The 27,463-nt window shown below is 39.7% G+C and overlaps 1 protein-coding gene across 1 annotated transcript; it reads left to right on the top strand.

Moving 5' to 3' along the window:
• Positions 1-7,699: 7,699 nt before the first annotated feature.
• EFHB (EF-hand domain family member B) lies at positions 7,700-26,610 on the top strand. The gene is given in 19 exon segments (XM_061362729.1): positions 7,700-9,098; positions 9,390-9,452; positions 10,277-10,415; positions 11,540-11,638; positions 11,641-11,709; positions 12,332-12,439; positions 13,683-13,812; positions 14,187-14,229; positions 14,231-14,265; positions 15,979-16,064; positions 18,496-18,510; positions 20,741-20,886; positions 21,638-21,845; positions 22,205-22,330; positions 22,333-22,395; positions 22,919-23,067; positions 23,069-23,095; positions 26,357-26,445; positions 26,447-26,610. Coding segments are annotated over 19 exon segments (1,728 nt in total). The 5' UTR covers positions 7,700-9,035; the 3' UTR covers positions 26,517-26,610.
• The last annotated feature ends 853 nt before the right edge of the window (positions 26,611-27,463 follow it).

The following is a 27,463-nucleotide window of genomic DNA, read 5'->3' on the forward strand; positions in this document are numbered from 1 at the left end:
TGCTTGTCACATGTAAGCCAGTTTATACTGAAACATAACGAGACAGTCAGTTAAACAAATGGATCAACACAGTCACTCAAAAAAAATCATAGCCTTCCCATTAAAGATAATAACCATCTCATAAGCTCTTGTGGATGATGTATAGTACCAGTTACTTTAGACAAACTGGTTTATCATGTAAGTAATGATGACTACTATCACTGTCTCTAGCCACCTGACTTCAGCCAACATCTATTTTTCCCCTAGCATTTCTTACTACACATGCAATCTAGCCTGCCTGCAATTATGAAAAGTCATTCCCAAAATGGAAAAAATAAAGACACCATGCTTTCCACTTTTCTGAACATTATGTGAAAGAAGCTGAATAATTTCAGTTGCTTAATGAGTTGTTCAGCCTCTTTTTCATCCCCAGACTCTGAAAAGAGACATAAGATAATAAGGGAGAAAAAATAAATTGAAAATGCTGACAGAATAGCCTTTCATGGCCCTGTCGTTTGGAACATTTTTATAGTTCTTAAACAACTTCGCTCTCCATAAGGCAGCATAGGTTTGCTCCTTCACTATATATTAGCTTTGTGTGTAGCAACAATTATGCAGAGCATACCCAGTTTACTAGGCCCGCCGTGATCCCCCGGATGGAGACATGCTACCCCAGTATTTTACTTCCCACCTTATCCACCATTCCTCTCCCAGCCGCAAGTGAAAGGGAAAGCGAGGAACCTACCACCCTACCTCCCATATCTCATAATCGACTCCAAAGGAGCAACCCAGCCCCTATAACTAGGCCCACACAGTAAGAACTGACTGCAGCAAAGCCCGCACGCAGGGGAGGCTCCCCGCTCCCGTCTTCTCGCCGCGGCCCCGGGCCCAGCCCCTCCAAGCCCCGCCACCACAACCTCCCCTCCCCCGCGGCTCCCTTCCAGGCACAGGAATAAGGGGAAGTGGGAAAGTCGGGGGCGCCATTTTGAGACGGGAAGGGAAAGACCAGCTTTTCCTTCCCGCACGCAGGGCTGCCCACCTCGGCAGCCAGTACCACAGTTCCTGCAACGCCCGGCGGCGGGAACCACAGAGGCGGCAGCCGGCAGGAGCCTGAACAACAGACGCGCCCTCCTCCACCTCCATCGCCAGAGCCACACCGCCCCACAAGCGCAGCCCACGACCCCCGCCCGCCGCCACCTTCTCCTTTTCCTCACCTGGCCGGGCCACGGCGGCCGTTCGCGGGGCGGGGGAAGGAGGGGGAGCGGGGGAGCCGGGGAGCAAGCGACGAGCAGCGACGTCTCTCCGTCCGTCCGTCCGTCCGTCGTGGCTGGCGGGGCGCCGGGGTAGGGTCGGCGGAGGAGGGGGAGAAGGGGGAAGAGGGGAGGTGGCTCCTCGGGTGGGGGCGAGGGGCGGGGGCGCAGCCGTGCCTCACCCAGCCCGCCGCCACTTCCGCCACCGCCTCGGCCCCGACCAAAACACACACGCACTTCCTCCGCCGGCGCCACGTCACGGCCAGCACGCTGCATGCGCTTCCGGTTCGCCCGCCATTCACGTGACTACCTTTTCCTTCTCCATTTGTTTCCTCTAACCCCCCCGCGGGGAGGGGTGGCCGTTACCATGGCAACACGCGCTTGCGGGGGGGCTGGATACCCCCAAATGGTTACCACGTGCTGTCCCGCGCGGAGGCTTGTGGGGTAGGAGCGAGGTGGGTTGTCTGCGCTGCGTGAGTGGGCGCTGCCGCTTCCTGAGAGAGCAGGGGCGCAGTGTGGATGAATTGTTTTCGTGTCTCCTTCCGCCCGGGGTTCTCGGTCTCTGTTTTGTAGCCGGGTAAGGCCCGAAGGAGCGCGTGAGTCACTAAAAAGATATCCCGACAGCAGGATGGGAACTTCGCCCGTATGACGGGTGTCCTGTACCCTGCTGTCTCTCCTCGGCACCGAGGAGTACGGGAGCACCTTCCATGTCAATACTGCAGGGACAGCAGATGCAGTGCAGCCTGAGAGGATACTGGGGTGCCAGGTGTAACAGGCCGAAAGGGCCTGGTTTAATGCTTTGAGACTCGGTTTCCAAAGCTATTAGTCAAATGAGTTTTAAAGAGGGAACTGCACAGGGAAATCTGAATTATAGTTGGGAATTTACCAAACTTTTTTTAAGACAGTGAGCAACCACTGATACAACCTTAAACAGGTTTTAGCAGTCTTCCAGTAATGAGTCTAAGAGAACAGGTTGGTAACACAGAACAAATCTTGATTGGTAGGTGGATACAAACAACCCAACTGAAATTATTAAATAACATGCATTGCTTTAGAGATTGTTGGACATACATTGTTTTTCTGTATTACTGGTGTATTTTGTGAGGCTTTTGTAATCCCAGGTCTTTCGATGTAAGTAACTGGGGGAGAATGCTAAAAAAAAACGATAAATTGTTAGAAGATCATAAGAATGGTTAGAAGACTGGCAAACTTGCCTCACAGTGGAAGATGCGAAGAGCTGCTGACCTTGTGAGAAGGGTCACTTCGTCACAAGAGTGAAACAGTCATAAGTGTTTCTTCAGTCTAGCAGATTCAACAACGTCTAATAGTTGGCATTTGAAGGAACAAACCAAAATGTTAAGGCATTTAATAAATCTATCAGTAATGTTTTTTTATCGTTGGTACAATGTAATGAAGATAGTTTAGATGCTCCGTTACTGGAAATACTGAATCAAGATTTGATGTTGCTGTATTCTCAAAATATGCTTTAGTTCAACCACATGTATTTAATTGAGGGGAAAATTAAGATACAGAGAGCCTGAGGGCAGTGTTATACCAGAGGTGAGGCTTATTATACCATTCATTCATAAAATATGACTTCAGTGTTAGTTATCTACTCAGTCCTCTTGCCAATGCATGTTTATCTTCTGCTGTTGCTGCCACTTTAGAAATAGGCTGAGAACAGAAACAAAGGTTAAATCAGTATGTCACAGCCTTTTTAAAAGTAACCTCTGCTTTTAGTGCTGCTTTGCAAAAATCTCACTACTTGAAAATATTATAGCCTATGAACTCGTTGTATGATAGGGAGATCATTAAATCTCATATCTGTTTGCTTTTGCGTTTTCAGTGTTTGGGTTTTTTTGCTCTTTTTTTCCCTTCCCTAGTACAGCTATATCAATATTTTTAAAGATTACTGAAGTGAATGGAGTAAAACCAAAATATTCTTTTTCTTTTCCATGTACGTTTTCGTTGATAGCAGGTTTGTCTCAGAGTAATAATTTCACCATTCTACTATTAAGTAATAGTTAATCTTTATAAGGCAGATATGTAACAAAGTGAAAAAGACTCTGACAAGCCAGTAGAGCTCCAGAGAAATGTGTTTGAAAGTATGCAAGTTTTCTGAGCTGGGGATTTGCTAAAGCTTACTGTAAAGACTGCCTTTAAGAATATTTGTAAGAGTTTCCCTTTAAATCAAGTAATCTTGCCCTAATGCACTCCTCATTTGTTATAACCCTCTGGCTGGTTTCAGCACGTTAAACTGGACTGCAGTATTTGCTGAGCAAAACATCAGAATCCAGATAGACAGATATTCTTTATTATATACATTATGAATGTACATCCAAGCACCAGCCAGCATCCAGCCAACCTGGCAGCTCCTCAGTTGCTCACTTACTTGCTCACCTCCCTGCAGAGGGACAGGATAGAATAGGAAGAACAAAAGCAAGAAAACTTGTGAGTTAAGATAAAGGCAGTTTAAACGATAAAGGAAAGAGGAGGCAGGAAAAGCAATGCTAAAGAAATCAGCCACTCATGTCCCACAAGCAGGCCAGTGTCTAACAAGCCTCCAAGGAGTAGCCATCTTGGAAGTTAGCTTCTTCTTCTACTTCCAGTTTTTACTGCTGAGCATGATGTTACGTGATACAGAGTAGCTGTTTGATCAATTAGGGTTAGCTGCTCTGTGTTCCCCTCCTAGCTTTCTTGGCCACCCTCCCTGGCTGGAGATGATGATGAAGTGGGGAAGAAGAGAAAGCCTTGACCCTTGTGCAAGCACTGTTCAGTAGCAGCTGAAGTATTGCTTTGTTATCCACACAGTTTTAGTCACAAATCCGAACCATAGCACCATATAAGCTGCTGTGAATAAAATTAACTCTATTTCAGCCAGGTCCAGTGCATAGATGAACAGTTTTGGATTAAAAAAAAAAAAAAAAAAAAATTCATAGTGAATCTTTAGAATGTCTTGAACCTCAGTTTAGAGATTAAATGCTCATGTCATACATGGCATTTCATGTTTCAGTCTACTCAAATGTAGAGCCATTCATGGAAGGTATGATCCGAGTGCATTCCCTTTTCCATCTGCAAGCTTACACCTCCTGAGTAAATTGTGATACCCTACAGCTGTAGGGTGGGCTGGATCAACCACTGATGTCATGCAGAAATTATTCACTGAAAGACATAGTTTCATGGTGGCTCCACTGCCTGAACCAACTCATCTTTGGCTGCAGGCTGTCTAGATCTGGTGCAGATGACACAGTAAAGGAGTATGAGTTCAGAGAAAACAAAGAGCTAAGAACCACTTGTAGCAAGCTTTGGTTAGGTGTAATGTGAAACCACATGCTCAGTTTGCACAGGAAGAATGAAAGAAAATACAAAACCATAAAGTGATGTTCTGAAAAGAACTGTAACATTACATATGAGGGATCAGATATTCTGTATTTCTAACACAAATACTTTCTAAAATCAGGGTAATATTTCAGATTAAGAAATTCAAAGATGAACGGAATTTTTGTTACAGCAATTACATGATACGGTTGCACTAATGAAAACAGGCCAAAAATGGTAAAGAATGTGTTGCTTTCATATGAGAGATTAGAGAGAGGTTTTCCTTTTCAAATTCCTGTCAGTAGAATTAGGATATGTTGCAGTATCCTAAGCAGACTTAGGATACGTTGCAGGCCATTTTGCTGAACCTGCTAGCATGAATGCAAATCTTATGTGCTTATTATCTGTTAAGTATATAGGGGTCCATGTTTTGGATGATGTGGTGAAATGCACAGCAGCAGAGCTATGATACTGGTGTGCTGCTAGAAAGTGTGTTTGTGCTTGAGGGTCCTACCTAGCTAACTCCCTGACCACACCACAGAGCTATATAGTATGTCTCCAGCTCTGAGAAACTCCCAAATTGTTCATTGCTAGTTGACGCTGACACAGAGTGTGAGCAAACAGCAAAGATTCTGTGAATGTGTGAAATAGAGGTAGGTGTGTGGCAGTAACCAAATCACCAAGTTCCAGTTACTGTATGTTGGTCTTGACAGGTCTCTGTGAATATTAGCAATGAAGATGAGTCTCTTTTGTTGTAGTCTGAACAAATATCTGTTCGAAAGAAAAACTCTGAAATCAACTGGATAGCCCTACCAGTGATCATGTTTTCTTATTTTATGTCATTTTGGGTTGTAAGTCAAATACCAAAGGTGAAACTGTTGGATGATGTTAACAAAAAAAAATTTGTTAGTGGTTCATAATTTCATGGGTTTCTATCTATTTCAGCATTTCTCTGCAGATTTTAATAATATGCTCTGTTCAGTCTTCTTGTGTTTAAATCTGACTCTATAGATGTAGTAACAAATGGAAATAGATTTTAGAGGCAACACAGAAACTCTTCATTCTGTTTGAACTTCTCCCCACCTTTTTTTTTTTTTCTTTTCATGTGTCCATCTGCTATAGTATCTTTTTTTTTCCCCCATCTGTCTTCTATTTCTGCTTGTGTACATTGTGCGTGTGCATCTATTGGTTTGGTCATATCATAGCATATAATGTGCAGCTTATTTCTACAAATAAAATGAGTGGAATAAAACCCATGAAAATAACCAGGTAATAGCAACAGCAAAGTGTATCAGCATGGCTAACATCCTTCAAGAGTTTCACAACATTTGCAGCCTTTTACATTGAGTTTTATGCCTTCAGATACCTCAAGAAACTTTTAAATATAGTGCTTTTGACTGCTGTCTATGCCAGCACCATATTCAAAATGAGAACTGTGTTGCAGAACATGGGGTCTTTGTGCTTCATAAAGAAAGTAAAATGAAGGGGGTTAGGCAGTTTCCATTCCTCAGTTTTAGCCTGAACAAGGCAGAAAAAGGCCCTGTATTTGGGGAACTGGATGTCAGCAAATAGTGGTAACTTTCAAATGACAGTGCTGTAGAAGGGAATATTTTGTTGACTATTTTCCAAAACAGATTTCTATAGAGATGTGTGTTTGGGGTTTTTTTGTTTGTTTGATTGGGTTTTTTATTGTAGGAGATACAGAATTCATGCTCAAGTCAAGAAAGTTTTGATCTTTTTTCTTTTCTAAAATGGAGTATTTTTTCTTTTTGTTAATTCTTCAATTTATCTTTAAAATTTATAGATCCTTCTTATCCTGCAAATATTCTTCCTGTACACCAACTAGCTTTCAATCTAAGAAAGAATGAATACGGCATTAATTCCTAAAATGAACAGAACTATAGGGAGAAGGTGCATCTCCTTCTTGGATATATCTACATGGAACTTGGAGTTCACATTTTGTATTTGCACTGTGGACTTTAGGAAAACACCTAGAAAAGAAAGGTAAGAAACTGTTAACTTATACTACTCTTTATCATACTGTGCATCCACCCATAATATGCTGAGAATGCATATAGCCTGACCACGCTTAATCCTGTCTACTTTAATACAATTTATATGAAGGGAAAATATTTCCAAATTCATCCACTACTATTTTAGTTCCATTTCTGTGGCTTCAGTACTAACATGTTTAAGAATTTTATTTTTTTTTCCCCTGCTATAGGTTGAAAATACTGATGCAGTTTTTACAGCCTAATAATAGATTTTGATTTGTGGGTTTTTTGTTGTTTGTTTTTATTATTTACCTTTTACTAGCTAGTTTTCTACAGTATCCACCCTGCTATAGTAATTTATAATAGGAGCAGCTCCTGTAGGTAAAAAAGTTTTTCTGCTTTCTCTGGCACCCAGATACATCTCCTGTGGAAAGCAGTCAGTGAGGCATCTCCCTGTTCCACAAAGAGGCTACCAAATGAAAGCATTTCTAAGAGCAGGTTATTGATCTGAGGGGCTTTAGGGTTCGCTTCCAAGAGAAGTGCGAAAGATACGTAAGAGAAGCATGTATGTTGTTACTAGGTTTCAATCTGATTTATAGGGATCCACATTTCTGCCGAAAAAAACACAGAGTGACAGACCAGAGAGGACTGAGAACTTCTGCTTTACTTGTTTCTGCAATAGGCATTCTTTTACGTGGTCAGGTCCTATTTTTCTGCCTTTGACACAACCCACTCCATAGGGGCCGAGTAGATTTCATTCAGTCAGCAACTGTGGCCACCTACTGGGGAAAAAAGAAAAGTAAAAATAAAATAAGGAACAGATTGTACAAAAAAAAAAAAAAAAAAAAAAAAGTAATACACAGGTAGATAGCTGGAAGTACAACAAGCAAGAGTAAAAATTCAGGCCCTAGTTTCCTGTGCCCTGCTATTGCCATGTAATTTTCACAGTACTATACTTTGCTTTTCCTCTGTATAAATAGTTCCCTCTTGTTTCAACAGCTTTATCCTTACCCAGTTACTCCTCTCAACAAGATCAAATTCATCCCTGATTTCTGTTCAAATCTCAATTTAGACTTTACTAGATATTGCACCTGAAAGAGGAATGGTTCACAAGGGAAGACATAACCCATCATTTTATTTTATTAAATGCCAACTGCTTTATTTGGCAGGAGCAGTCTAAACTTTAAGAATAAATATGGTTGAAATATGAAATGAACTGAACATGTTAAGAATGCACAGGAACATCTTTACTTCCCAACTGGTCGTGGATGTTCTCTATTAGCGGGACAGTACGGCCATGTCTACAGCAGAAAAGCACACTAACTTTTGAAGAAGGGCACCGGCATGGCCACAGCTAAATAATAGCTGATGATAACAGCTGTTACTTGAAGAGCATGAAGCTATGTTCACGCATACTAGAAGCTAGCTGATAGTACTACTGATGTGTGCTGTTAGTGCCCCTGACAGCCAGAACAGGTAGTCAGGTACCCTTAGTGCCTGGTGGCCTAGTTATCAGAGAGGAGTTGCTGCCCCAGCCTCTCATTTTCCATTTGTAGGAAAGGGTCCTGAGAATTCAGTTTTAACTTCATTTCCTTCATTTTAAATCCTTATCAAACAAATGTTAGATTGAGAATAAAATGGCAGCAGTTAATTAATTACAGTTAAATTCTGTATGTTTATCTAAAATTGGTTTTGCCATCATAGGGATATAGAGAATGCAGCAGGATGTGATTAAATTCAGATGTTTTGCTGGGTAGAAGGGGCAAGGTTACTAGATGTCACCTGAAAGTCTTTGTAAGAGTTTAGGGGCTTTTAAACAGGGTGAAACTTGTTTAGTCTTACCTGTGCTGTTTTTCCGAAATAATGCACATCTGCTTCTAAAAGACAAACACAGTGCTTTAGGTGCATGATGTGCTGAGGCACTGAACACAAATGTTAAGAGCATTGACTTGTCCTGATATGCGGGTAGTGCTAACAGGCTTCTGTCACCCACCTCTGTGCTGTCATGATGATGGGAGTCTCAGTTTTCTTTAGAGCAGCGGTCTCTGTGAAATACTTTATTAATATCTTCATGCATGTGACAACATTTGTGAAAGGGGATGCATTTTTTGTTAGAGTAATTAATAAAGATTTAGTTTGGTCAGACTTCTGACCTTGTAAGACCTTTCTTTCGTTCAACCCAAATCAAAACCAAGCCACATGTCTGAAAGCTGGTAGATTGTCAAGGACTTTAATTAATTGCCCTAAGAAAAATACTATCTCTGCAGCTGCATCCTAATTACTTTCTTATATCATGAGGGTTACAAAATAGCCTGAGTACAATTTCTCTACATGCTTTCTCTAGGGGCTGCCATAGAGATGGCGGCAAGGCCGGGAGGGGCCGCCCGCCCCACAGGCGCAGTCCCGCCTCCGCTGCCTGCAGGGGGCGCGGTGGCGCCGCTCGCGGCCGTTGCTAAGCGAGCGGGCCAGATGACCTTCACGGCCTCTTGTCGCCATGGAGGGGCAGCTTCGGCCAGTCTACGAGGGGTTCACCGACTTGTTTCCCGAGCTGTCGGTCGTGAGTGCTTTCTCCGAAGGGGGCCCGCCGTTGCCGCGGAGCCGGCTATCTGCTCTCTGCGCCTTTCTGGGCCCGGGGTCTTGCCGGGTCTTCTTCTGAGGGAAGAAGCTGGAGGATGTGGGGCAGGCAGGCTCCTCTCCCTGCGATCTCCTTCTCCTCTTACCTCCCCAATGCATGTAGCTCCTTTTCCTCCCCTTTTTGTCAAAACGGGGATAGTTGGTTAGCATCTTGTGCAAGGTGTAAGATCCCCCTTTGCCTAGTTATGCCTCATTTTTTGATTGTGTTGTTTAGACTGGAAAGTTGCTTTTCACTGGCGATATGGCTGTGGGGTGCCTGACTGAGATTTTACCCAGGGTGAGTTGGTTTTTCAGATGCTTCTTGTGGAACTTTAGTAACTATTTCCCATTAGAGATTGTGTGAAACTGTATTTTTTTTCTATATCCGTTCTCCTTAGAAACTTCTATTTTTTTTCCAATGGTAGTTTTTGTCACATGGGACCCTAGAAAATAGCTGGCAGGATGTCGAACACTTCTGCCAGTTCTTTTTCACTCTGCATGTTTTACAAAATTCATCATGCTTTCTTAGATGGGACTAAGTAGAACTGGTTCACACAGTTTTTCTTTACTAACACTATTCTAATGATTATTACTAGGAATTGTTATTACTTCTGATGAAGGTCCTTCTTTAGAAAGATGCCGCTCAGAATTGTTCTTCCCATATACCTCTGAAGAGTTAGAGGACATTGAGACACAAACGGATCCCTTGAATAACAGCTCTCCCTTTGAATGTGTGGTTAAAATAATTTTTGAAATTGCTTCATTGATGGTGAAATCAGGTTAAAAGTTTCTGAAGTTATTAAATGCAATGTAAATGAAGTTTCATGAAGTACACATGAAGAAGAGGTTATCCTTTTTAGAGATGGAACCTGATAGTTGAAACTTAGCAACTCTCATTATTTCTATTGCTGGTTGGATAAAATTTCGGCTGGACTATGTTGACCATATGATCAGAAGATCAGCATCTGTAGGAACATATGCGTGTGTTACAGCCCTAAAACATCCTCATATTTTCTTCTTACCTTGGCAGAATCACACTGAAATAGCTGCAGTACATTCTCTTTAATATACTGTGAATATCTGGTGTAAAATTGTTTTTGCTTTGCTTTGCTTTATATATAGCCCATTACTCCACCTACTCTGCAAAAGTTTCAAAATACAAATCCAGTTCCTGGTGCTGAAAGAGTATTCTATGGCAAAGCAGATGATCCTGACATTGCATCTCACTTGAAAGTTGGTGTAGAGTCACTTCCTTCACACAGTGTAAGAATGTGACTTTTTTACTGTTGTTTAGGAACGGACAGCTTAGGAATGCCCTTAATAAGAGCAACTGATTTCTTCATAGTCAGGGATATTGGTACATAGCTGAGTGATTTACACTGCAGTGTTTCATTGCTATTGTGGATTATCTGAATTCTGAGGTCAACTAATAGGGTTTAATTAGCACAACTGAAATAGGAAAACACTTCAAGTTCAGTGACTTCTACCAGTGGCAACTTCGCAATGACTACTGAATTATTCATGTAATTTCAGCATTGAAGTTAATGAACAGTCTTCTACCCACAAATTTTGCTGCTTTCTTCTTTACTGATTGCAGAGGTAAAACCTGTTGAGCTCTTGGCAAGAGAACTGCTGAGAATATGATTATGGTTCAATGTAATTACTATGTATTCTTTCTTATGTTTGGGTTGAAACTGATTTTGTTAATTAAAAGTGATGTTTTGTACATGTCAGACCATTTTGTGTGTATTCTTCAGAAATTATTTTTGTAATCTGTAATCAACTGAAGATATCATTGGTTATTTTAATCACATAATTATTGTTAAAATATCTGAAAATAACAGTTGTGTTAGTAAAACACACAGTTATGATACGTTTCATCAGCTGGGCTTGTGAATGAATTGTTTTCAATTTTACAAATGAAGAAGTTTAGACAAAGAGGAGTTCAAGTCTCAAAAAGAAGTCTTCAGGTTCAAACACGTAAGTCCTGATTCCAGAGGATGTTGAGTAGGACATTTACTAGGCATAGCCAAGATGAAGAAAAATCTAGTATTTGGTGTCCCTTCTCAGAAGCTTTACGATAAATTCATTTGTTTAGCTTGTACTGTCTGTTAAAGACTGTTTCACTTTGCATTATTAATTAAATATTAACTGGAGGAAGAGTTGGAATATTGGTGATTATTATTGGCCTTCTTTCAAAATGTATTTTTGTTTTACAACTCAGTAGGTAAAATTATGTCAGTATAATCATGTAAGATTTCATTAGAACACTTATGATCAAATTTTTATTTGTGTGTATATGAGGGGGTAGCCATGTTCATATGTGAATGATTGAATTTTGCTGGTTTTCCTGCTTCTTATGTTGTTCATTATGTCTTTTGGCAGCGTCATTGATAAATCCACTTCCTAAAACTAGTTTTCAACGTAAAATACAAGACAAATTAGAAGTAATCTACTTAAGTAATCATAGAGCACCCTTGGGCAAATACATGATGCTATGTTACCTAAGGACTTGGATATACATAGTACTACATTTGGAACAAATACCATCCAAGGTAGGAAAATTCAGTGTTAAAACAATTTTCTTCTAAATACAAGATAATCTGCAATTTAATATATAGCATGTATTCTATGCTTCCAACAATTCCAGCTTAATAGAAAAACCTTTTTTTTTTTTTTTTTTTGTTATATAGCAGTTATTGATAGGAATAAAAATGTATTAGTGCTTTTTAGTTGTAACAAAGAAAAAAGCAACTGAGAACCTTTGGTAACTAGTAGAGCTTTTGGCTGTGTTCCAGATCTGTGTTTGGAGATTTCCCTGGGGAACCGTTTAGCCAGCTGACAACTTACCTTCCCAACTATTCTAATAGGTCTAATAAAAGATACTACCTTGACTTGCGAATCTTTCTTCTATAGGTGGGAGCAAATGTTGATCATGTAGCTTTCTTGCAACAATTACGTTCATCTCAGTTTCTGTGATTTTTATTTTTTTCCCTAGTCTCATGTCATTATGATATAAGATTCCTACAGGTTGACTAGAAATGTGGTAAGAAGTATCATTCTTCCACAGTATTAGCATATTCTATAACAATATAATGTTTAAAATTAAGAACAAAACAGACAAAACACCCATCTCCCTTACCTTCCCCAGCCATATATTTATTCCTTACTTTCCAGATGTGTCAGGTGGAGAGCTTATAAATCCACCAAAAACTTTTGAGGAAGTAGATAAAGAAGCTAGAGAAGGACATGATCTGTACATTGTGTCGCACAATGATTATGTGGGTAAGTTCAAAAGCTGATAAAAAAAGTTCTAACATAAATAAAGGTAATTTTTCCTCTTTGTGTGTTCAACACATACTGCTATTTTTGAGAGGTAAACTATTGCTACTTATTACTGTATTAATATAATATTAATTCCTTTTAAAAGTAATGATGTGAAGAAAATACTTGCAACTGAGAGAGCATGACCTGTTTCTATAAATGTAGATCAGTTTGTAGTGAGTGCATTAGACAGTATAGGAACTTAATGAAGGAGTTGGAAGCCTGATTTCTTTTGTGTGCTATTTGAAAAACAAAGTATTTCCAGGAAACTAGAAACTCATAGATGCCCTGGTTGCTTTCTGAGTTTGGCATTGTTTATGCCACTGAGAGCAATGTCAGATTTAAAGCCACAGCCCATTCCAGTACTTTCACCTTGGGTTCCTCTCTTGTCAAGACCTGAACAGAATTTCAGGGTGGCTGGACTTCTCGATGGGGAGCTCAGCATCAAGCTCTGGTTACAAGGAATTTCAGGTTGCTGGCTGGCTCTCTGGAATGCAGATTCCTCAGCCTATAGCAACTTCCTGTGAGTCTGTCCCATGGCTTCTTTTTCTGCCCTTCAGGTGGGCTGTCTGTCCACTGCTTCAGCCTCTGGGGGCTGTACCTGTGTGAAGTAGTCTGCTCAGGGCTGGTTACTCTTGTTTCTTGTTTGTGAACAAGTAGGTAGTGTCTTCTTTGCAGTGAAATCAATAGCAAATTTTCCATTGAAGTCAACATAGCAAGAATATATGTGAAAGAGAAGCACCTGAAAACCACTTTGTTTCCTTTTAGCATTTTTTTTTTTTTTTAACAAATCACAAATTAAACAGTACATGTCTCTGCTCAGCTATGGACATTATCAGAATGATTTGTTTTCATGACCCTTACTACTTAGACTACCTGGTATTTTTTCATTAATTCTGTTGAGCTTGCCTTCATTCAGACATAAAAGTACATCCAACTATTTTACCACTGAAGCAGTTTTTGCTTTTTATTTTGGTTTTTATCTTCACTTGTAGCAGTGAGATTATTCATAACTACTTAATAAACACAAGGAATGCAGATTACTTATTTTTCATTGAACAGAATTGTTAATTAGTTATTTGCTTGTGTTTCCTTATTGTTTCTGTTCTTTATTGCTCCTGTTCTTTATTGTTCTTAAGAACGAAGAGACTTAGTACATTTTTCTGCCCAGAAGTACAGGTTGAAATGCTTTCTTTTTCCACAGGAGAAGCAGTAAATAAGAAGTATGACTGTCCAAACTTCAGCAAGTCTTTTGTTTATGGAATAAAACTCCCTTACTTTAAGGATAGGCGGTATGTATCCAAATCCTTAAATTGGCACTCTGCTCCAGAATTGTAGGTTGCAGTGAGTTAACTAGTTAAATTGTGGTGTGAGTTCTCAAGAGGAGCGAGTCTTCATATGTGATGATAATCTTACATCTCAGAATCCTGTCCATAACTATACTGAACAGAATAGAAATTGCAAGGAATAGTTTTCAGAATAGTTTGTCCAAAACAGTTCTACCATAGTGTTACACTTTATGTCTTTAGCATTACATAAGGACACTTTTGATTTTAAATTAGAAGGTTTTTCAGTTACTAGATTAGTGATTGTCTTGCAAAGGTGTTGCTGTTTCCTTCTAACATATAATATTTTTAGTATTATTGAAAAATTGTTGAGTATTGTTAAACAAATACTTGTGAGAGTTAGTGTTATAATTTGTAGGAAGACAGCAGAAAAAAATAATATCAAAACAAAGTCATGATTTCCAATAAAAAATTTCAACCTCAGCTTCAAAAAGTCCATGTGTAAGCAAAACTGAGAAGAAAATTCACTCATGTTTACCAAGTCACAAGTATCTCTTTCTGTCTTGGTTAAAAATGATAACTGTGCTATCAGTACTTCCACTGCACCACTCAGTTGCAAGAAGGGACTTCCTGCTTGCCCTTATTAGGCTGATAAGTTGTCAAGTTACTCATGAGGGCTGTATTGTGTCTATGTGGTGGAGTATTACTGTTGAAATGGTCTGTATCTGAATTGATCAAATTTACATGTAACAAATTACAAGCACACTTTATTTCTCCTGTCTTTTGTAGTTAGAAAGGTTTGAAAGAACTGAAATGTTTCACCTACTTGAGGATTTGACCGTCTTCCTTACTCTTACACTACTTTTGGTCATCTTTGTTACATCACCTATATTCTTACTTTATTACTTCCTTGGAAAAGGACATGTAACTAACTTGTGTTGATATCTAACATCATGTCTCAATCTCAGTCATATCATTGCAATGCCTCATAAAACCTCAGGTAATCAAGAACAGCTTTTTAGTTTTATAGAACAGTGCTTATGAAAGGCTACAGTAGTCCTATGGCACTGTGTGATCAGGACCCAGCTGTGCCACAAATCTGGAGTTCCTAAACGTATGCAAAAACTGTCTTTGCAGATGCTCTAGATTTCTGCAAAATCATACCTGAAGACTCACAAACAACATTACTGACTTTGTAGCAAAATTTAATTTTAAGCTCAAGATCACAGGCTTAAGTGACTCTGGAGGACATGCCCATGGTACCTGGTAAGGAGTGAACACAAATGTCAGCCAGTCCAGCGTAACGTGAAGTAGACCTGGAGTAAGAGCAACATGAGGCTGTATGGTCAGTCAGTCAGGGAATATGTCTTGCAGTGCAGGCTTAAACCCAGCACTAATATTACAAGACAGGTACAAGCTAACATAATTTTATTTAGTGAATTTTTCACCATCCACATCCTATGTGTAACATGAAGATGAGTAGAGCACACAGTGCTTCTATCTCTGTGTGGTTTTGTTTTTTTTTTTTGTGTGTGTTTGTCTTTTATTTTAGAACAAAGCACTGATTCTGTTTTCAATTTTGATGAAGATTTCTGATTCATGTGACAGTTTTAATTATTAAACATAGAGATAAAATGAATATTGCATCTTCTTCCAATTAATAGACAAGCAGATCTTTAATGTCGCCAACAGCATCTTAATTTTCTGGTAAATAAAACTGGGCCAAGTTTTCCAGATGGATATTGGCTAGTTTTCTGGTTTTGGTAGACATGAAATTGCATGTGGAAAAAGTGGAGATGTGATTCCACTTTAGCCAAAAGTAGTTTATTTGGAGACATTATTTCAAATTGGAGATCTGGTTTGTCCTAAATATTCCTGTAATTTTACTAGTATGTTACAAGACTTTTCTCACTCATTTCTGTCATCTTAGGAAAAAAAAAAAAAAGCATAGAATGTTTTTCCTTTTAATGAGTATAATGTTCAAAAGGTAAATGTTTACATTTGGTTCTGTTGTATTGCAAACAGCAAATGTTCCAAACAGGTTTATAAAGTGATGCTTTTCTGGAATAGCAACTTCAAAGCAAAGTACTCATAAGCAAATTTCAGGTGAACTATGTGTATCATCCCTTATTACATAACAGATGATCCAATTATTTTTTTTAATAATAGCACAGAGTTTATTTTAGCTATTAAACTATTTGAAAATTAACAAAGAAATGTGCTTGTTGACAGTATAGCAGAAACTAAGAATGTTCCCCCAGACCATACATTTGGAGTGTCACTCTGTCCATATAAATATGGTAAGTTCAGGGGCAGAATAAAATATTATCATGTTGAAACTGTGCCAAATTAATTACTGTTGGTTGTATAATATAAAATTTTCCTAAAATCTTGGAGGCAAGATACAGAAATTTAACAGTAATAGTAAATTTTTGGAGGTAAAATTTGAGGTGAAGTTGCTAGTGGGGAAAAAAATTAGAGAAACAGCAGAAAACTCACATTGACATCTAAGTGGCAAAGTGAAAATGGTTATTTAAAACAGTGATGTGTCTTTCTTCTCAATGATTTTTCCTGCACTTCTATAAAAAGAGAAAAAAATAACTAGCAGTAAATAAGAACATGTTTTTGAAGGTAGCAGAAAGACAGAAAGTGGAAATTAAAATAAAAAAACTTATAATTGTGACAAAACTTTGCAAGTTAGTCAACTCAAATAATATTGGGGTTGACAGTGTTTTAACATTACGTTTCATAACTAGAGAACACAGTGAATAGATAGGCAGCAAAAAAGGTAAGTGGCTCAAAGTTATTTAATAAGTCAAGACCAGAGAAGGCTTGTTCAAATTCTGCATTAAGCATTCATACACGCTTTACTGTGTAGTGTAGTAAAGTTAAATATTTTAAGTGTGCAGGTATGCTTGTCCTATAAGGAACAGCAGAAGAACTGAACAAAAAAATTCATTATTAACAAATGGAAAATAATGCATGTACATTTCTGTTAGAAGGAGGTTAGATGAGCTGCTGACATTTATTGTACTCTAAATGAACTTCTACTCCAGAAAGTGATCTTTGTGCTCGGGGACTTGGATGAGGACTGTAGCTCAGAGTGCCAAAGTGTTTAAAAATAATAATAAACTTAGAATATGTAGAAAATGGGAAGAGTAACACAAAAATAGTAGATTGTATAGAAATAAATGGTATATAGTTATCTGAAATATTACATTGACGTTCACATTGTTTCTTGTAAGAACCATTACAACAGACTGGAAGTGATGGATCAATTATACATGTTCTTTTGATCTCAACTATTTGGACATTGAGTAACTCTTACTGCTGTCAGAAGCTTTTGGAATCAATATCACCAGGGTGCTCCCCAACCTGGTGCGCCCGACAGACTACTACCCGCTGCTGGTCTTCCAGACGGGTGAAGGGGAAGTTGCTTCCCGCAGTCTGAGGGAGATGAAGAAAGACTACAGGGCCTTGGGGCGGATGGTGAAAGACTCTGGGGCTCAGGTGATCTTCTCTTCGCTCCTTCCATCTTCTGTTGATGATGTGGGACTGAATGGGAAAATGCAGTCCATAAACGATTGGCTTCGAGGCTGGTGCTCCAGGCAGGGCTTTGGATTCTTTGATAACGGCTGGTTTTATAGGGCACCCGGCCTGGACATTGGCATGTGGGAAAGGTTTATCGCACAGAGGTAAAAGGATGCTGGGGCAACGAATTAGCGGGGCTCATTTGGAGAGCTTTAAACTAGATTTGAAGGGGGATGGGGTTGTAGCTGGGCTTGCCTCAGTGGGACAGCGCTCCGGAATTGATGAAGACTGGGAGGCCTCCTGTAATCCTAGGGTGAAATCGGTGTGCTTGGCTCGCTCCCTGAAATGTCTGTACGCCAATGCGCACAGCATGGGATATAAGCAGGAGGAGCTGGAAACCTGTGTTAAGTCGGGAGATTATGATCTGGTGGCAACTACAGAGACGTGGTGGGACAGCTCACATGACTGGAATATAGTCATGGAGTGCTATGTCCTTTTCAGAAAAGACAGGCCAGCCAGGCGGGGTGGTGGGGTTGCTCTTTATGTGCGAGAGCAGCTACAATGCGTTGAGTTCTGTCCGGGGACAGATGATGAGCGAGTCGAGAGTCTGTGGGTGAGAATTAAGGGGCAGGCTGGCAGGGGCGATACTGTTGTGGGGGTCTGTTACAGGCCACCGGATCAGGGTGAGGAAGTTGACGAGGCCTTCTACAGGCAGCTGACAGCGGCCTCACAGTCACAGGCCGTGGTCGTCGTGGGGGATTTTAACTTCCCTGATGTTTGCTGGAAGGACTACTCGGCAACCCAGCCGAAGTCCAGGAGGTTCCTCCAGTGTATGGATGATAACTTCCTCATGCAAATGGTGGATGAGCCAACCAGGAGAGGTGTGCTGCTGGATCTCATCCTCACTAACAAGGAGGGTCTGGTTGAAGGAGTGAAGGTTGAGGGCTGCCTTGGTTGCAGCGACCACGAGATGGTAGAATTCAGGATCTTGTGTGGTAGGGTCAGTAGAATAGCAAGTAGAATCGCAACCCTAGACTTTAGAAGGGCAAACTTTGGCCTCTTCAAGCGATTGCTAGGGGAAATCCAGTGGGCTAGGCTGCTTGAAGGGAAAGGGGCCCAAGATAGTTGGTTGACGTTCAAGGACTGCTTTTTCCGAGCTCAAGATCGGAGCATCCCGACACGTAGGAAGTCAAGGAAGAGGGTCAGGAGACCTGCGTGGCTAAATAGGGAATTGCTCGGTATGCTCAAGTGGAAGAGGAGAGTTTACAGCTCATGGAAGGAAGGGCTGGCCACTTGGGAAGAATATAAGGCTGCTGCTAGAGGATGTAGGAAAGCTGCTAGGATGGCTAAGGCCTCCTTGGAATTAAAGCTGGCGAGAGGGGTCAAGGACAGCAGAAAGAGCTTTTTCAAATACATGGCAGGTAAAACTAACACCAGAGGCAATGTAGGCCCGCTGATGAACGGGACGGGTGCCCTGGTGACAGAAGATACAGATGGCAGAGTTACTGAATGACTTCTTTGTCTCTGTCTACTCTGCCGGAGGCAGTCCTGAAGAGCCCTGTACCGCTGAGACCCCGGATGAAGATAGGTCAACGGAGCGGTCTGCCTTAGTCGATGAGGAATGGGTTAAAGACCAGTTGAGCAATCTGGATATCCATAAATCCATGGGTCCAGATGGGATGCACCCACGGGTGCTGAGGGAACTGGCGGAGGTCATTGCTAGACCGCTCTCCATCATCTTTACCAAGTCTTGGGAAACGGGAGAGGTGCCTGAGGACTGGAGGAAAGCAAATGTCACTCCTGTCTTCAAAAAGGGCAAGAAGGAGGACCCGGGTAACTATAGACCGGTTAGCCTCACCTCCATTCCTGGGAAAGTGATGGAACACCTTGTCCTTGGTGCCATCTTAAGGCATATCAAGGATAAGAGGGTTATGAGGGGCAGTCAACATGGCTTCACCAAGGGGAAGTCATGCTTGACCAATCTTGTAGCCTTTTATGAGGAAATAACACGGTGGATGGATGATGGCAGAGCGGTGGATGTGGTCTACCTCGACTTCAGCAAAGCGTTTGACACGGTCTCCCACAGCATCCTTGCGGCTAAATTGAGGAAGTGTGGTCTGGATGATCGAGTAGTGAGGTGGACTGTGAACTGGCTGAAGGAGAGAAGCCAGAGAGTTGTAGTCTATGGGGCAGAGTCTAGTTGGAGGCCTGTATCTAGTGGAGTGCCTCAAGGGTCGGTACTGGGACCAGTATTATTTAATATATTCATCAACTATTTAGATGAGGGAATTGAGTGTACTATCAGCAAGTTTGCTGATGACACTAAGCTGGGAGGGGTGGCCGACACGCCAGAAGGCTGTGCTGCCATCCAGAGGGACCTGGACAGGCTGGAGAGCTGGGCGGGGAATAACTTGATGAAATATAACAAGGGAAAGTGTAGAGTCCTGCATCTGGGCAGGAACAACCCCAGGTTCCAGTATAGGCTAGGGAGGGAACGACCTGTTCAAGAGCAGTGTAGGGGAGAGGGACCTGGGGGTCCTAGTGGACGACAGGATGACCATGAGCCGACACTGTGCCCTTGTGGCCAAGAAGGCCAATGGAATCCTGGGGTGTATTGAAAGGGGAGTGGTTAGTAGGTCGGGAGAGGTCCTCCTTCCCCTCTACTCTGCCCTGGTGAGACCGCATCTGGAATATTGTGGTGTCCAGTTCTGGGCCCCTCAGTTTAGGAAGGACAGGGACCTGCTGGAGAGAGTCCAGCGCAGGGCAACTAAGATGATTAAGGGAGTGGAGCATCTCCCTTATGAGGAAAGACTGAGGGAGCTGGGTCTCTATAGTTTGGAGAAGAGGAGATTAAGGGGTGACCTTATTAGTGTATATAAATATATAAAGGGGGAGTGTCACGAGGATGGAGCCAGGCTCTTCTCAGTGGCAAACAATGAAAGGACAAGGGGTAATGGGTACAAATTGGAGCACAAGAGGTTCCACTTAAACCTGAGAAGAAACTTCTTCTCAGTGAGGGTGACGGAACACTGGAACAGGCTGCCCAGGGAGGTTGTGGAATCTCCTTCTTTGGAGACATTCAAAACCCGCCTGGACACGTTCCTGTGTAACCTTATCTAGGTGTTCCTGCTCTGGCAGGGGGATTGGACTAGATGATCTTTTGAGGTCCCTTCCAATCTCTAACATCCTGTGATACTGTGATACTGTGAATCAGTGGATGGATTTGTGAAGCTATATTAAGATATTTCAAAAGCTTTGATATCTAATGCATATGAGTAGAGAAATCATCATATGGACTGTTTGATCTTTTAATGAAATGTATCAGATGTTTAGCAGTGCTTAAAATCAGCATCCTGAAACTGAAATTTTCCTTTTGAAAAATGTCCGTTTTCTGTATATGCACAACTAATCGAGGAAGTATTCATTTTTATAGGAGTTGCAGAAGTTCACCATGGGGTTCCATGTGAGATCCTCCATGGCAGAGACAAAGGGAGAAGTCTTTTGACTAAAGTTCAGCAGAGTCTGAAGAAAGCTAACTATGAGAATTTTGACATACTACCAGAAGCATTCAGGCATTATGATAAGATTAGTGCTTTGAAGAAGCATAAATGTAAAAGAATGTGTGGCACAGCGATCTGTGCTATGGAGATACAGACATGAAGAAACACAAGCATGGCAAGGCAAGTATAGATGAAGACTATAAAGACAAGGTAGCTTAATAGTTATCCTATATTCAGTCTACTATGATATGCTATGGAATTAAACCCAACAGTATTTCCAGCCTTGCAGGTATATCGAAGTTAGCAGCAAGCAAGGGACATGTGAGCAGGAATAATCTTAGCATTTGTTGCTCTTCAGAATTTGGTATTTCTTCTTAAAAGAAAAACAGTTGAAGGGATTATATTAATATTTTCTTCCAAGCTGTACTTTTTGACTGAGTCTCCAAGCAGCAGAATTTCAGATATTTTTTTCTCTCTGGAAGAAAGCTTGTAACTGACATTTCATATACAACATAAATTGGAATGTATGCAGAATGATTGATACCTTACTTTGAAAAGAAATCTTTGCTTTGCCTCAACATTCATAATCAGATTGTTACCTTGTCATAATACTCTGTCACACTCTTTTACTCTCAAATCATTGTATTAAGTTGAAAATTATTTTTTGACACTTAATTTCTAAATTACTAAGGATTTATTTTTTATTCAGCAGATTTGCTCTTTTGAAATAATGTGTCTGGTGCTGTATTTATGTATATATATGTAAACACGAATGTGTATGTGTTCCTTTTGATGGAGCCATTTTATAATGGCTGTTGTAACAACTGTTTTATTTATAATAGAATTGTGACGGAATGATAGACAAAGACAACCTATGAAACTACTGTTTTCAGCTTATTTTGAATCTAGATGATGAGCTCCTGGATTCATTATTTGACTGTTGTGATTTGGATAAAGATGGCCTGGTTAATTATTTGGAGTTCACAAACTTTCTGAACTGGAAAAACAAAGCAGCTGTTAAAGAGTTTGAAGAAAAAATAATTACAAAAGGTAGACGACTAAGTACAGGGAAATCATTGTGATGATCTTGTTCTCATAATAGCTATTGAAAGGACATTGCTATTGTTGACTAGGTGCTTCTTCAGAAGAGTAAGATTTAGAGAGTGCCTACCTCTGACAGAATCTCAGATTACAGAAAGTTTTTCAGGACCCTGGAGTTCTGTGTTGCATGTTGAGTATGTCGCATAAATCAGGAGAAGGTAAAAATTCTCTTAGAATATTTATCAGAAATGCAGATTAATTATCTTACCTACTTTATAGTTTTTCAAGGATTTAAGCAATGGTTTTTACCTCTTAGTCTATAATGTGCTGATAGTAAATCTTGGCTGTACCATAACTTTTGCTTATAGCAGAAAAAATGGATGCTCTTTTTCTGCCTGAAGACATAAAGGAGCTGAAGCAGGAAATCTTGTGTTAAAAAAACCTGGAAAGCTTGGAAAAGATACCAGAAATACTTACAAGACCAACAGATCATGTATCGCAAATTATCAAACAACTTCTTCTCATTACAGTGCTGTAGTAGGTGGTCTTCCAACAACCTGTAAGTACAGTGAATATACTTCTCACTTCTGAGCATTATTTAAGACAAAGTCAGCAACAAGTTGAAAAAATATTGCTACAGGTTCTACTAACATACAGGAGTGATTTAATTTATGTAAACTAAGTTTGTTTAGGATTGTGGCTTGGAAGTTGCATGACTTGGATGTTTTGCATTGTTAATCAATTGAAAATGTGACAGTTAATCTAGATGTCTTTGAGAGATTAAGCTAGTAACTTTAGAAGAGCAATATCATGTTGGAATCACCTAAAAATGTTTTTATCTGGAAGTTCTGGGTAAGTTCTAGAATATTACTGCAAGATATCCTGCTGTCATGCTTCATGATGTACCTGAAGCTAGAAATTCTAAAAATATGAAAAAAAGATGAAGAAGAAAATGATGAGATTCATTATTGAACCTACATGTGACAAATTTGTTCTTATTTAATACAAAATGTTTTTTTCCTCCCTGGCACTGTCTTTACATAACAGGCTTTTCCATGCTGCCTGTTGATTGATTTCCATAGGTTGTCCTGTGCGTGGTGTTCCAAGTATTCATTCAGCTCTTCCTCGAATTCACTGCCTCAGTGACAGAACTAATTACGGTGATGACACCAGTGCTTATGCATTATTATTCCCTTCTGTCTTTCGTCAAAAGAGAGCGTATGAAAAAGACTTTTTTCAAAACAAGACCAAAGGCAGAGGTACAGTGCTTTTTTTCAGAATACTCTGAAGAATGGGGCCTAGAAAGATGGTGGAGAGGGACTCTTCATCAGGGACTGTACTGATAGGACAAGGCGTAACAGGTTAAAAATTAAACAGAGGAAGTTTAGATTGGATATAAGGAAGAAGTTCTTTACTGTGAGGGTGGTGAGGAGCTGCAATATGTTGCCTAAAGAAGTGGTAAATGCTCCATCCCTGGTGGTGTTCAAGGCCAGGTTGGACAGAGCCTTGGGTGACATGGTTTAGTGTGAGGTGTCCCTGCCCATGGCAGGGGGAGTAAAACTAAATGATCTTAAGGTCCTTTCCAACCCAAACCATTCTATGATTGTGTGATTGTTCCAAGATAAATATATCTCTAGCCATGTGGGAGTGGAAAGTCATGCTATCAAATAAACAGTTTGTAAAATTCACTGATGCAACATTGCCATCTTTCTTTGCATCCATTCAGCTATCTGATAAATATATGCTCTTCTCATTCAAAATTATTCATAAATGTGGTAGATACTAATTTTATTGAAATCCAACTTCAATAAGTAATATAAGGAAGTACATCAGGGTGTTGCTACTAATATGCTCAAATGCTGTGTTGAATGAGGGTTGGTAATTAGTCTAGGCTTAAGAGTCTGTGACTTACATTTCTGCAATCTGACAAGAGCCAAAGCAGTTGTGGAATTTCCATCCTTGCATATATTAAAATTTCTGAGCCAGGTCTTAAGCAACATGGTTTAATGGTAAATGGTAAAGTTAGCTCTGCTTTGATTACGTGGTTGGATGGATGGATATCTCCAAAGATCTCTTCTAACCTAAGTTATTTTATGATTCTCTGTCTTAAAAAAGCCCATAAGATTTTTAAGGTGTGTAAAACTAGTTTCTGTCACAGAGGGGTATTCAGTGGAAAATTTTACCCAAGGTGCCTCTCCTCAAGCATGCAGGTTTTGCTTACGGCAAATTCAGCAAACTGTATGTTTTAAGTGCTTTGGTGAGTCTTGGTCATAGGCTCAGATCTACAAAGGGCTTTTACCAGTGGTAGAGGATGTAGGGAGTCACGCCCCAGCGCTGTGTCCTCTCCTATTTCTGAAGAGAAAGATAGGATGTGGGGACTCTGCGATTTCTCTATCTGATATCTCTGGGTGCTTCTACCACGCTGTTATTTCACAGTCCAAATGCTGTGAACCCTAAAAAAATGCTGAAACAACTTTGCTGCTTTCTCAGTGTTGTTTATTCTTTTGCATCTACATTTTTATGCATTTTCTTGTGAAAAAATATTGGGAGGACTTCATCACCTGAAATACAGTTTATGAGACAGTTGTAACAAAATGTGAAATTTCAATCTAAAGTGAGAAAAGAAGCCTTGACAACATCTTTCTCTCTATTAGTCATTATATTAAATAGTCACATTTGAAAGTGGATTTGGAAATTGAGTATGCATTTTACAGAAAAGCATGTTGCTAGTTAGTGGCTGGAGATGTAAAAGGTGTGGTGTCATGTTCTATATGTATCCATAAAATGGCTTGTCAGAGTGTTGTATACCTGAACATTTACCATTTTATAGTCTAGCTCTGAAGTGGGAAATCTGTGCATGAAGAATATAGCTAACAGTAAATAGAATTCATGCTTCATCGAGAAGCCCATTATGCCTGTCAAGCACTAGATAAAACTCTTCTCTGAAGTTATAATGTTGCCTGAGATGTCATACTCCTATGTAGACTGTATGGGCTGTGCAGAATTCAGTACAGAACCACCTGTAAGTGTGTTAAATCACCCTATACTCATGTTTCAGTATTTGAATGATGGTCTTTATTTTGAGATGGAGCATTAATACTTTCAAACGTAGTAGGTAATGAAATTATTATATGAAAGCCTAGAGTCATTTAGTACTGCTGGATTCATTTCTAAGAAATTAATGCAAATTCTCAGTATAAAGCAGTTTCATGAGGTGACTCTTTGTGTTACAGAAGTACAAAATAGTTCTAGAGCCTGTTTTTTACTGGAATTTGTCCCAGTCTACTGAAGAGAACTGAGTAGTGTGTAATTTATATCCAATAAGATCATGTTAATAGTAGGTAAGGGTCAGTTTAACCCCATCTGTAAGTCTGGTTTAGTCAGTGATTATTTTATGGCTGTTGATGAGTCAGGGCAGGGCTTTATTTTAATGTGGTGAATCCAAGTTATAAGAGCACGTAGTCCTTTATTTCCTTGGAGTGATAGCCTGTAATGGAATATTACTTTAGTTTGACTTCTAAATCTCACTAGCTTGTTGACGACATTAGATCAAATCTGGTTTGTTTTCCTCATGAGTAATGTTACTGATTTAACTGAAACAACACCTATGCCTAAGGAAACAAAATTTAGTTCATGTTTTCCTCTTGTAATTTCAGCTGGCATAAACTGTCATAGATTTATTGGCTAAACTGAAGCTGTAGATTTGCTGTACTGTGAATCAGGCCTGTGTTTATACAAAAGACAGTTTTAGAGAAAGGTGAAAACAAGGTTGATTTGACTGTGTTAAAGGTCTTTACCAAAGCATGCATAAAATCTCCAGAGCACTAAGGTAACACACATGCACACAAATGATACAGATGGAGAAGCCAGACGTTTGCTTATACTAACAAAAGTGCAAGGTATGGCAATATTCTTCTGAAGCCACTTCCTCTAATGAGTCAACAGGTCAGTGTGTGGGACATGCAGCAGGAAGCATCCAAGTGAAAAAATACAGAAAAAACCCAACCTCTGCTGAATTGCTTTGGTGTAAAATTATAGCAAGACCTAAAGTTGATGTGAACCATTTCACTGTAGTTGCTCAACCCACTTCTCTGAAGATCTTGTGTATAGTACTCTTACTGTTAAATACAGGAAGTAATATAATCTGATGTATGCTGGTAACAGCGAACAGTAAAAATACAATGACTAAAAAGGACTTGACTTACAGCTTTTAAAAAGCATTTTTTCCCCTGAGTCTTCTGTGTTTGATTTTTCCAGTGTTGAAGTTGCATTAACATTACTTTATTAACTAAAGACAATTTTGTGCACCACAAAAAGCACCACAGCTTTCATCCCAATAAGATTCAGATTTCCTTAAATAGAAACTTTGGTTAATGAAGCAGGATGTGGTCTGTAGTTTTTATTTAAGAGTGGGAAAATATTCTTTGGCAGGTAGAGATTGCTGATTTATGTAAAAGCCAGACTTCATACAGTTGAAAGAAAATTCTGACCAGAATTACACAAATTCTATTATTTTGTAGATTGCAGGAATTCTATGCAACATTGGCATGAACATTTCAGATGAAAGGTTTGAGGAGATATGGAAGCAAGCCTCTATGAAACATCAGGAAGGTTTGTGTAGAAAGCATCAGGAACATACTGGATAAGATACATGCATCACACACAGAAATTGGTTGCTAATTCTAGTCTTTGGGCACTGCATTTCTTTAAATTGACATCACTTATAATTCTGATGCTGAGTACAATAAATATTTTCAATAAAGTGTTTACAGAACTTGAATTCGTTGTTTATTGTCCTGGAGAGAGGAGACAGCGTATTTTTAAATGGAATAAAAATGGAATGAAAATATTTATTTTACATCCTTTATTTTTTTTTTTTACAGCATTTCTGAGTCTAAATAATAATAATTTGACCATGGACACATTTTGTATTTTTGAATTTTTTTTTTCTCTTATAAACAAAATGACAGTTTTGAAAATACTGAAGATAAACCTTTTGAATAGACAAGACCTCTTAAAGATTCTGATCATAGAATGGCATCTTGCCTTCCTTCTAAGTTTCCATGATTTCTGGTCAATAAAATGGTAGCTAGCAGAGATCTGGTTTTGGGAAGTCGACAATTTGCAGGAAGTGCTATACAGTGAGATACTAAGGAAACTGCATAGTCATGGGTATCGGATCAGAATTGTTGTCACAAAATATACTCCATAAGAACCCCTACATTAAAAAGAGCTAAAATAAATGCCCAGTTGCGTAGCAGAGGGCTTATGTTCTTTATGCAAGCTTGTGGCTAGTAGGTAGTTGTAGTCAGCTTTCACAAACAGAATGGATATTTAGAGGTGTATGTGCACATCACATAAAAACACAGGCTAGGTAGTCAGAAAAGTTTGGAAGGGCTTTCAGAGAGCTAACCTGTGACCAGTGCAGTTTCTTGGTAACAAGGATCTTCATAAATTAAAAACACTTGATCGTTATGGAAATTTCAGTTAATATAAATGAAGTCTAGTAAGAATAAACAATGGTAAGTAAGTAATACTAAAATTTGCAACTGTGAATTGGGATGTTCAGTCTTCACCTGCAGTACTGAGCTTGCTATAAAACAAATGGAAATTGTTTAGTATTGACC

This window comes from Neopsephotus bourkii, unplaced genomic scaffold (assembly GCF_033783945.1).
Source record: "Neopsephotus bourkii isolate Nb327-2 ecotype Australia unplaced genomic scaffold, CSIRO-AGI_Nbou_v1 NB_1132, whole genome shotgun sequence".
In the NCBI taxonomy this organism is placed as follows: Eukaryota; Metazoa; Chordata; class Aves; order Psittaciformes; family Psittacidae; genus Neopsephotus; species Neopsephotus bourkii.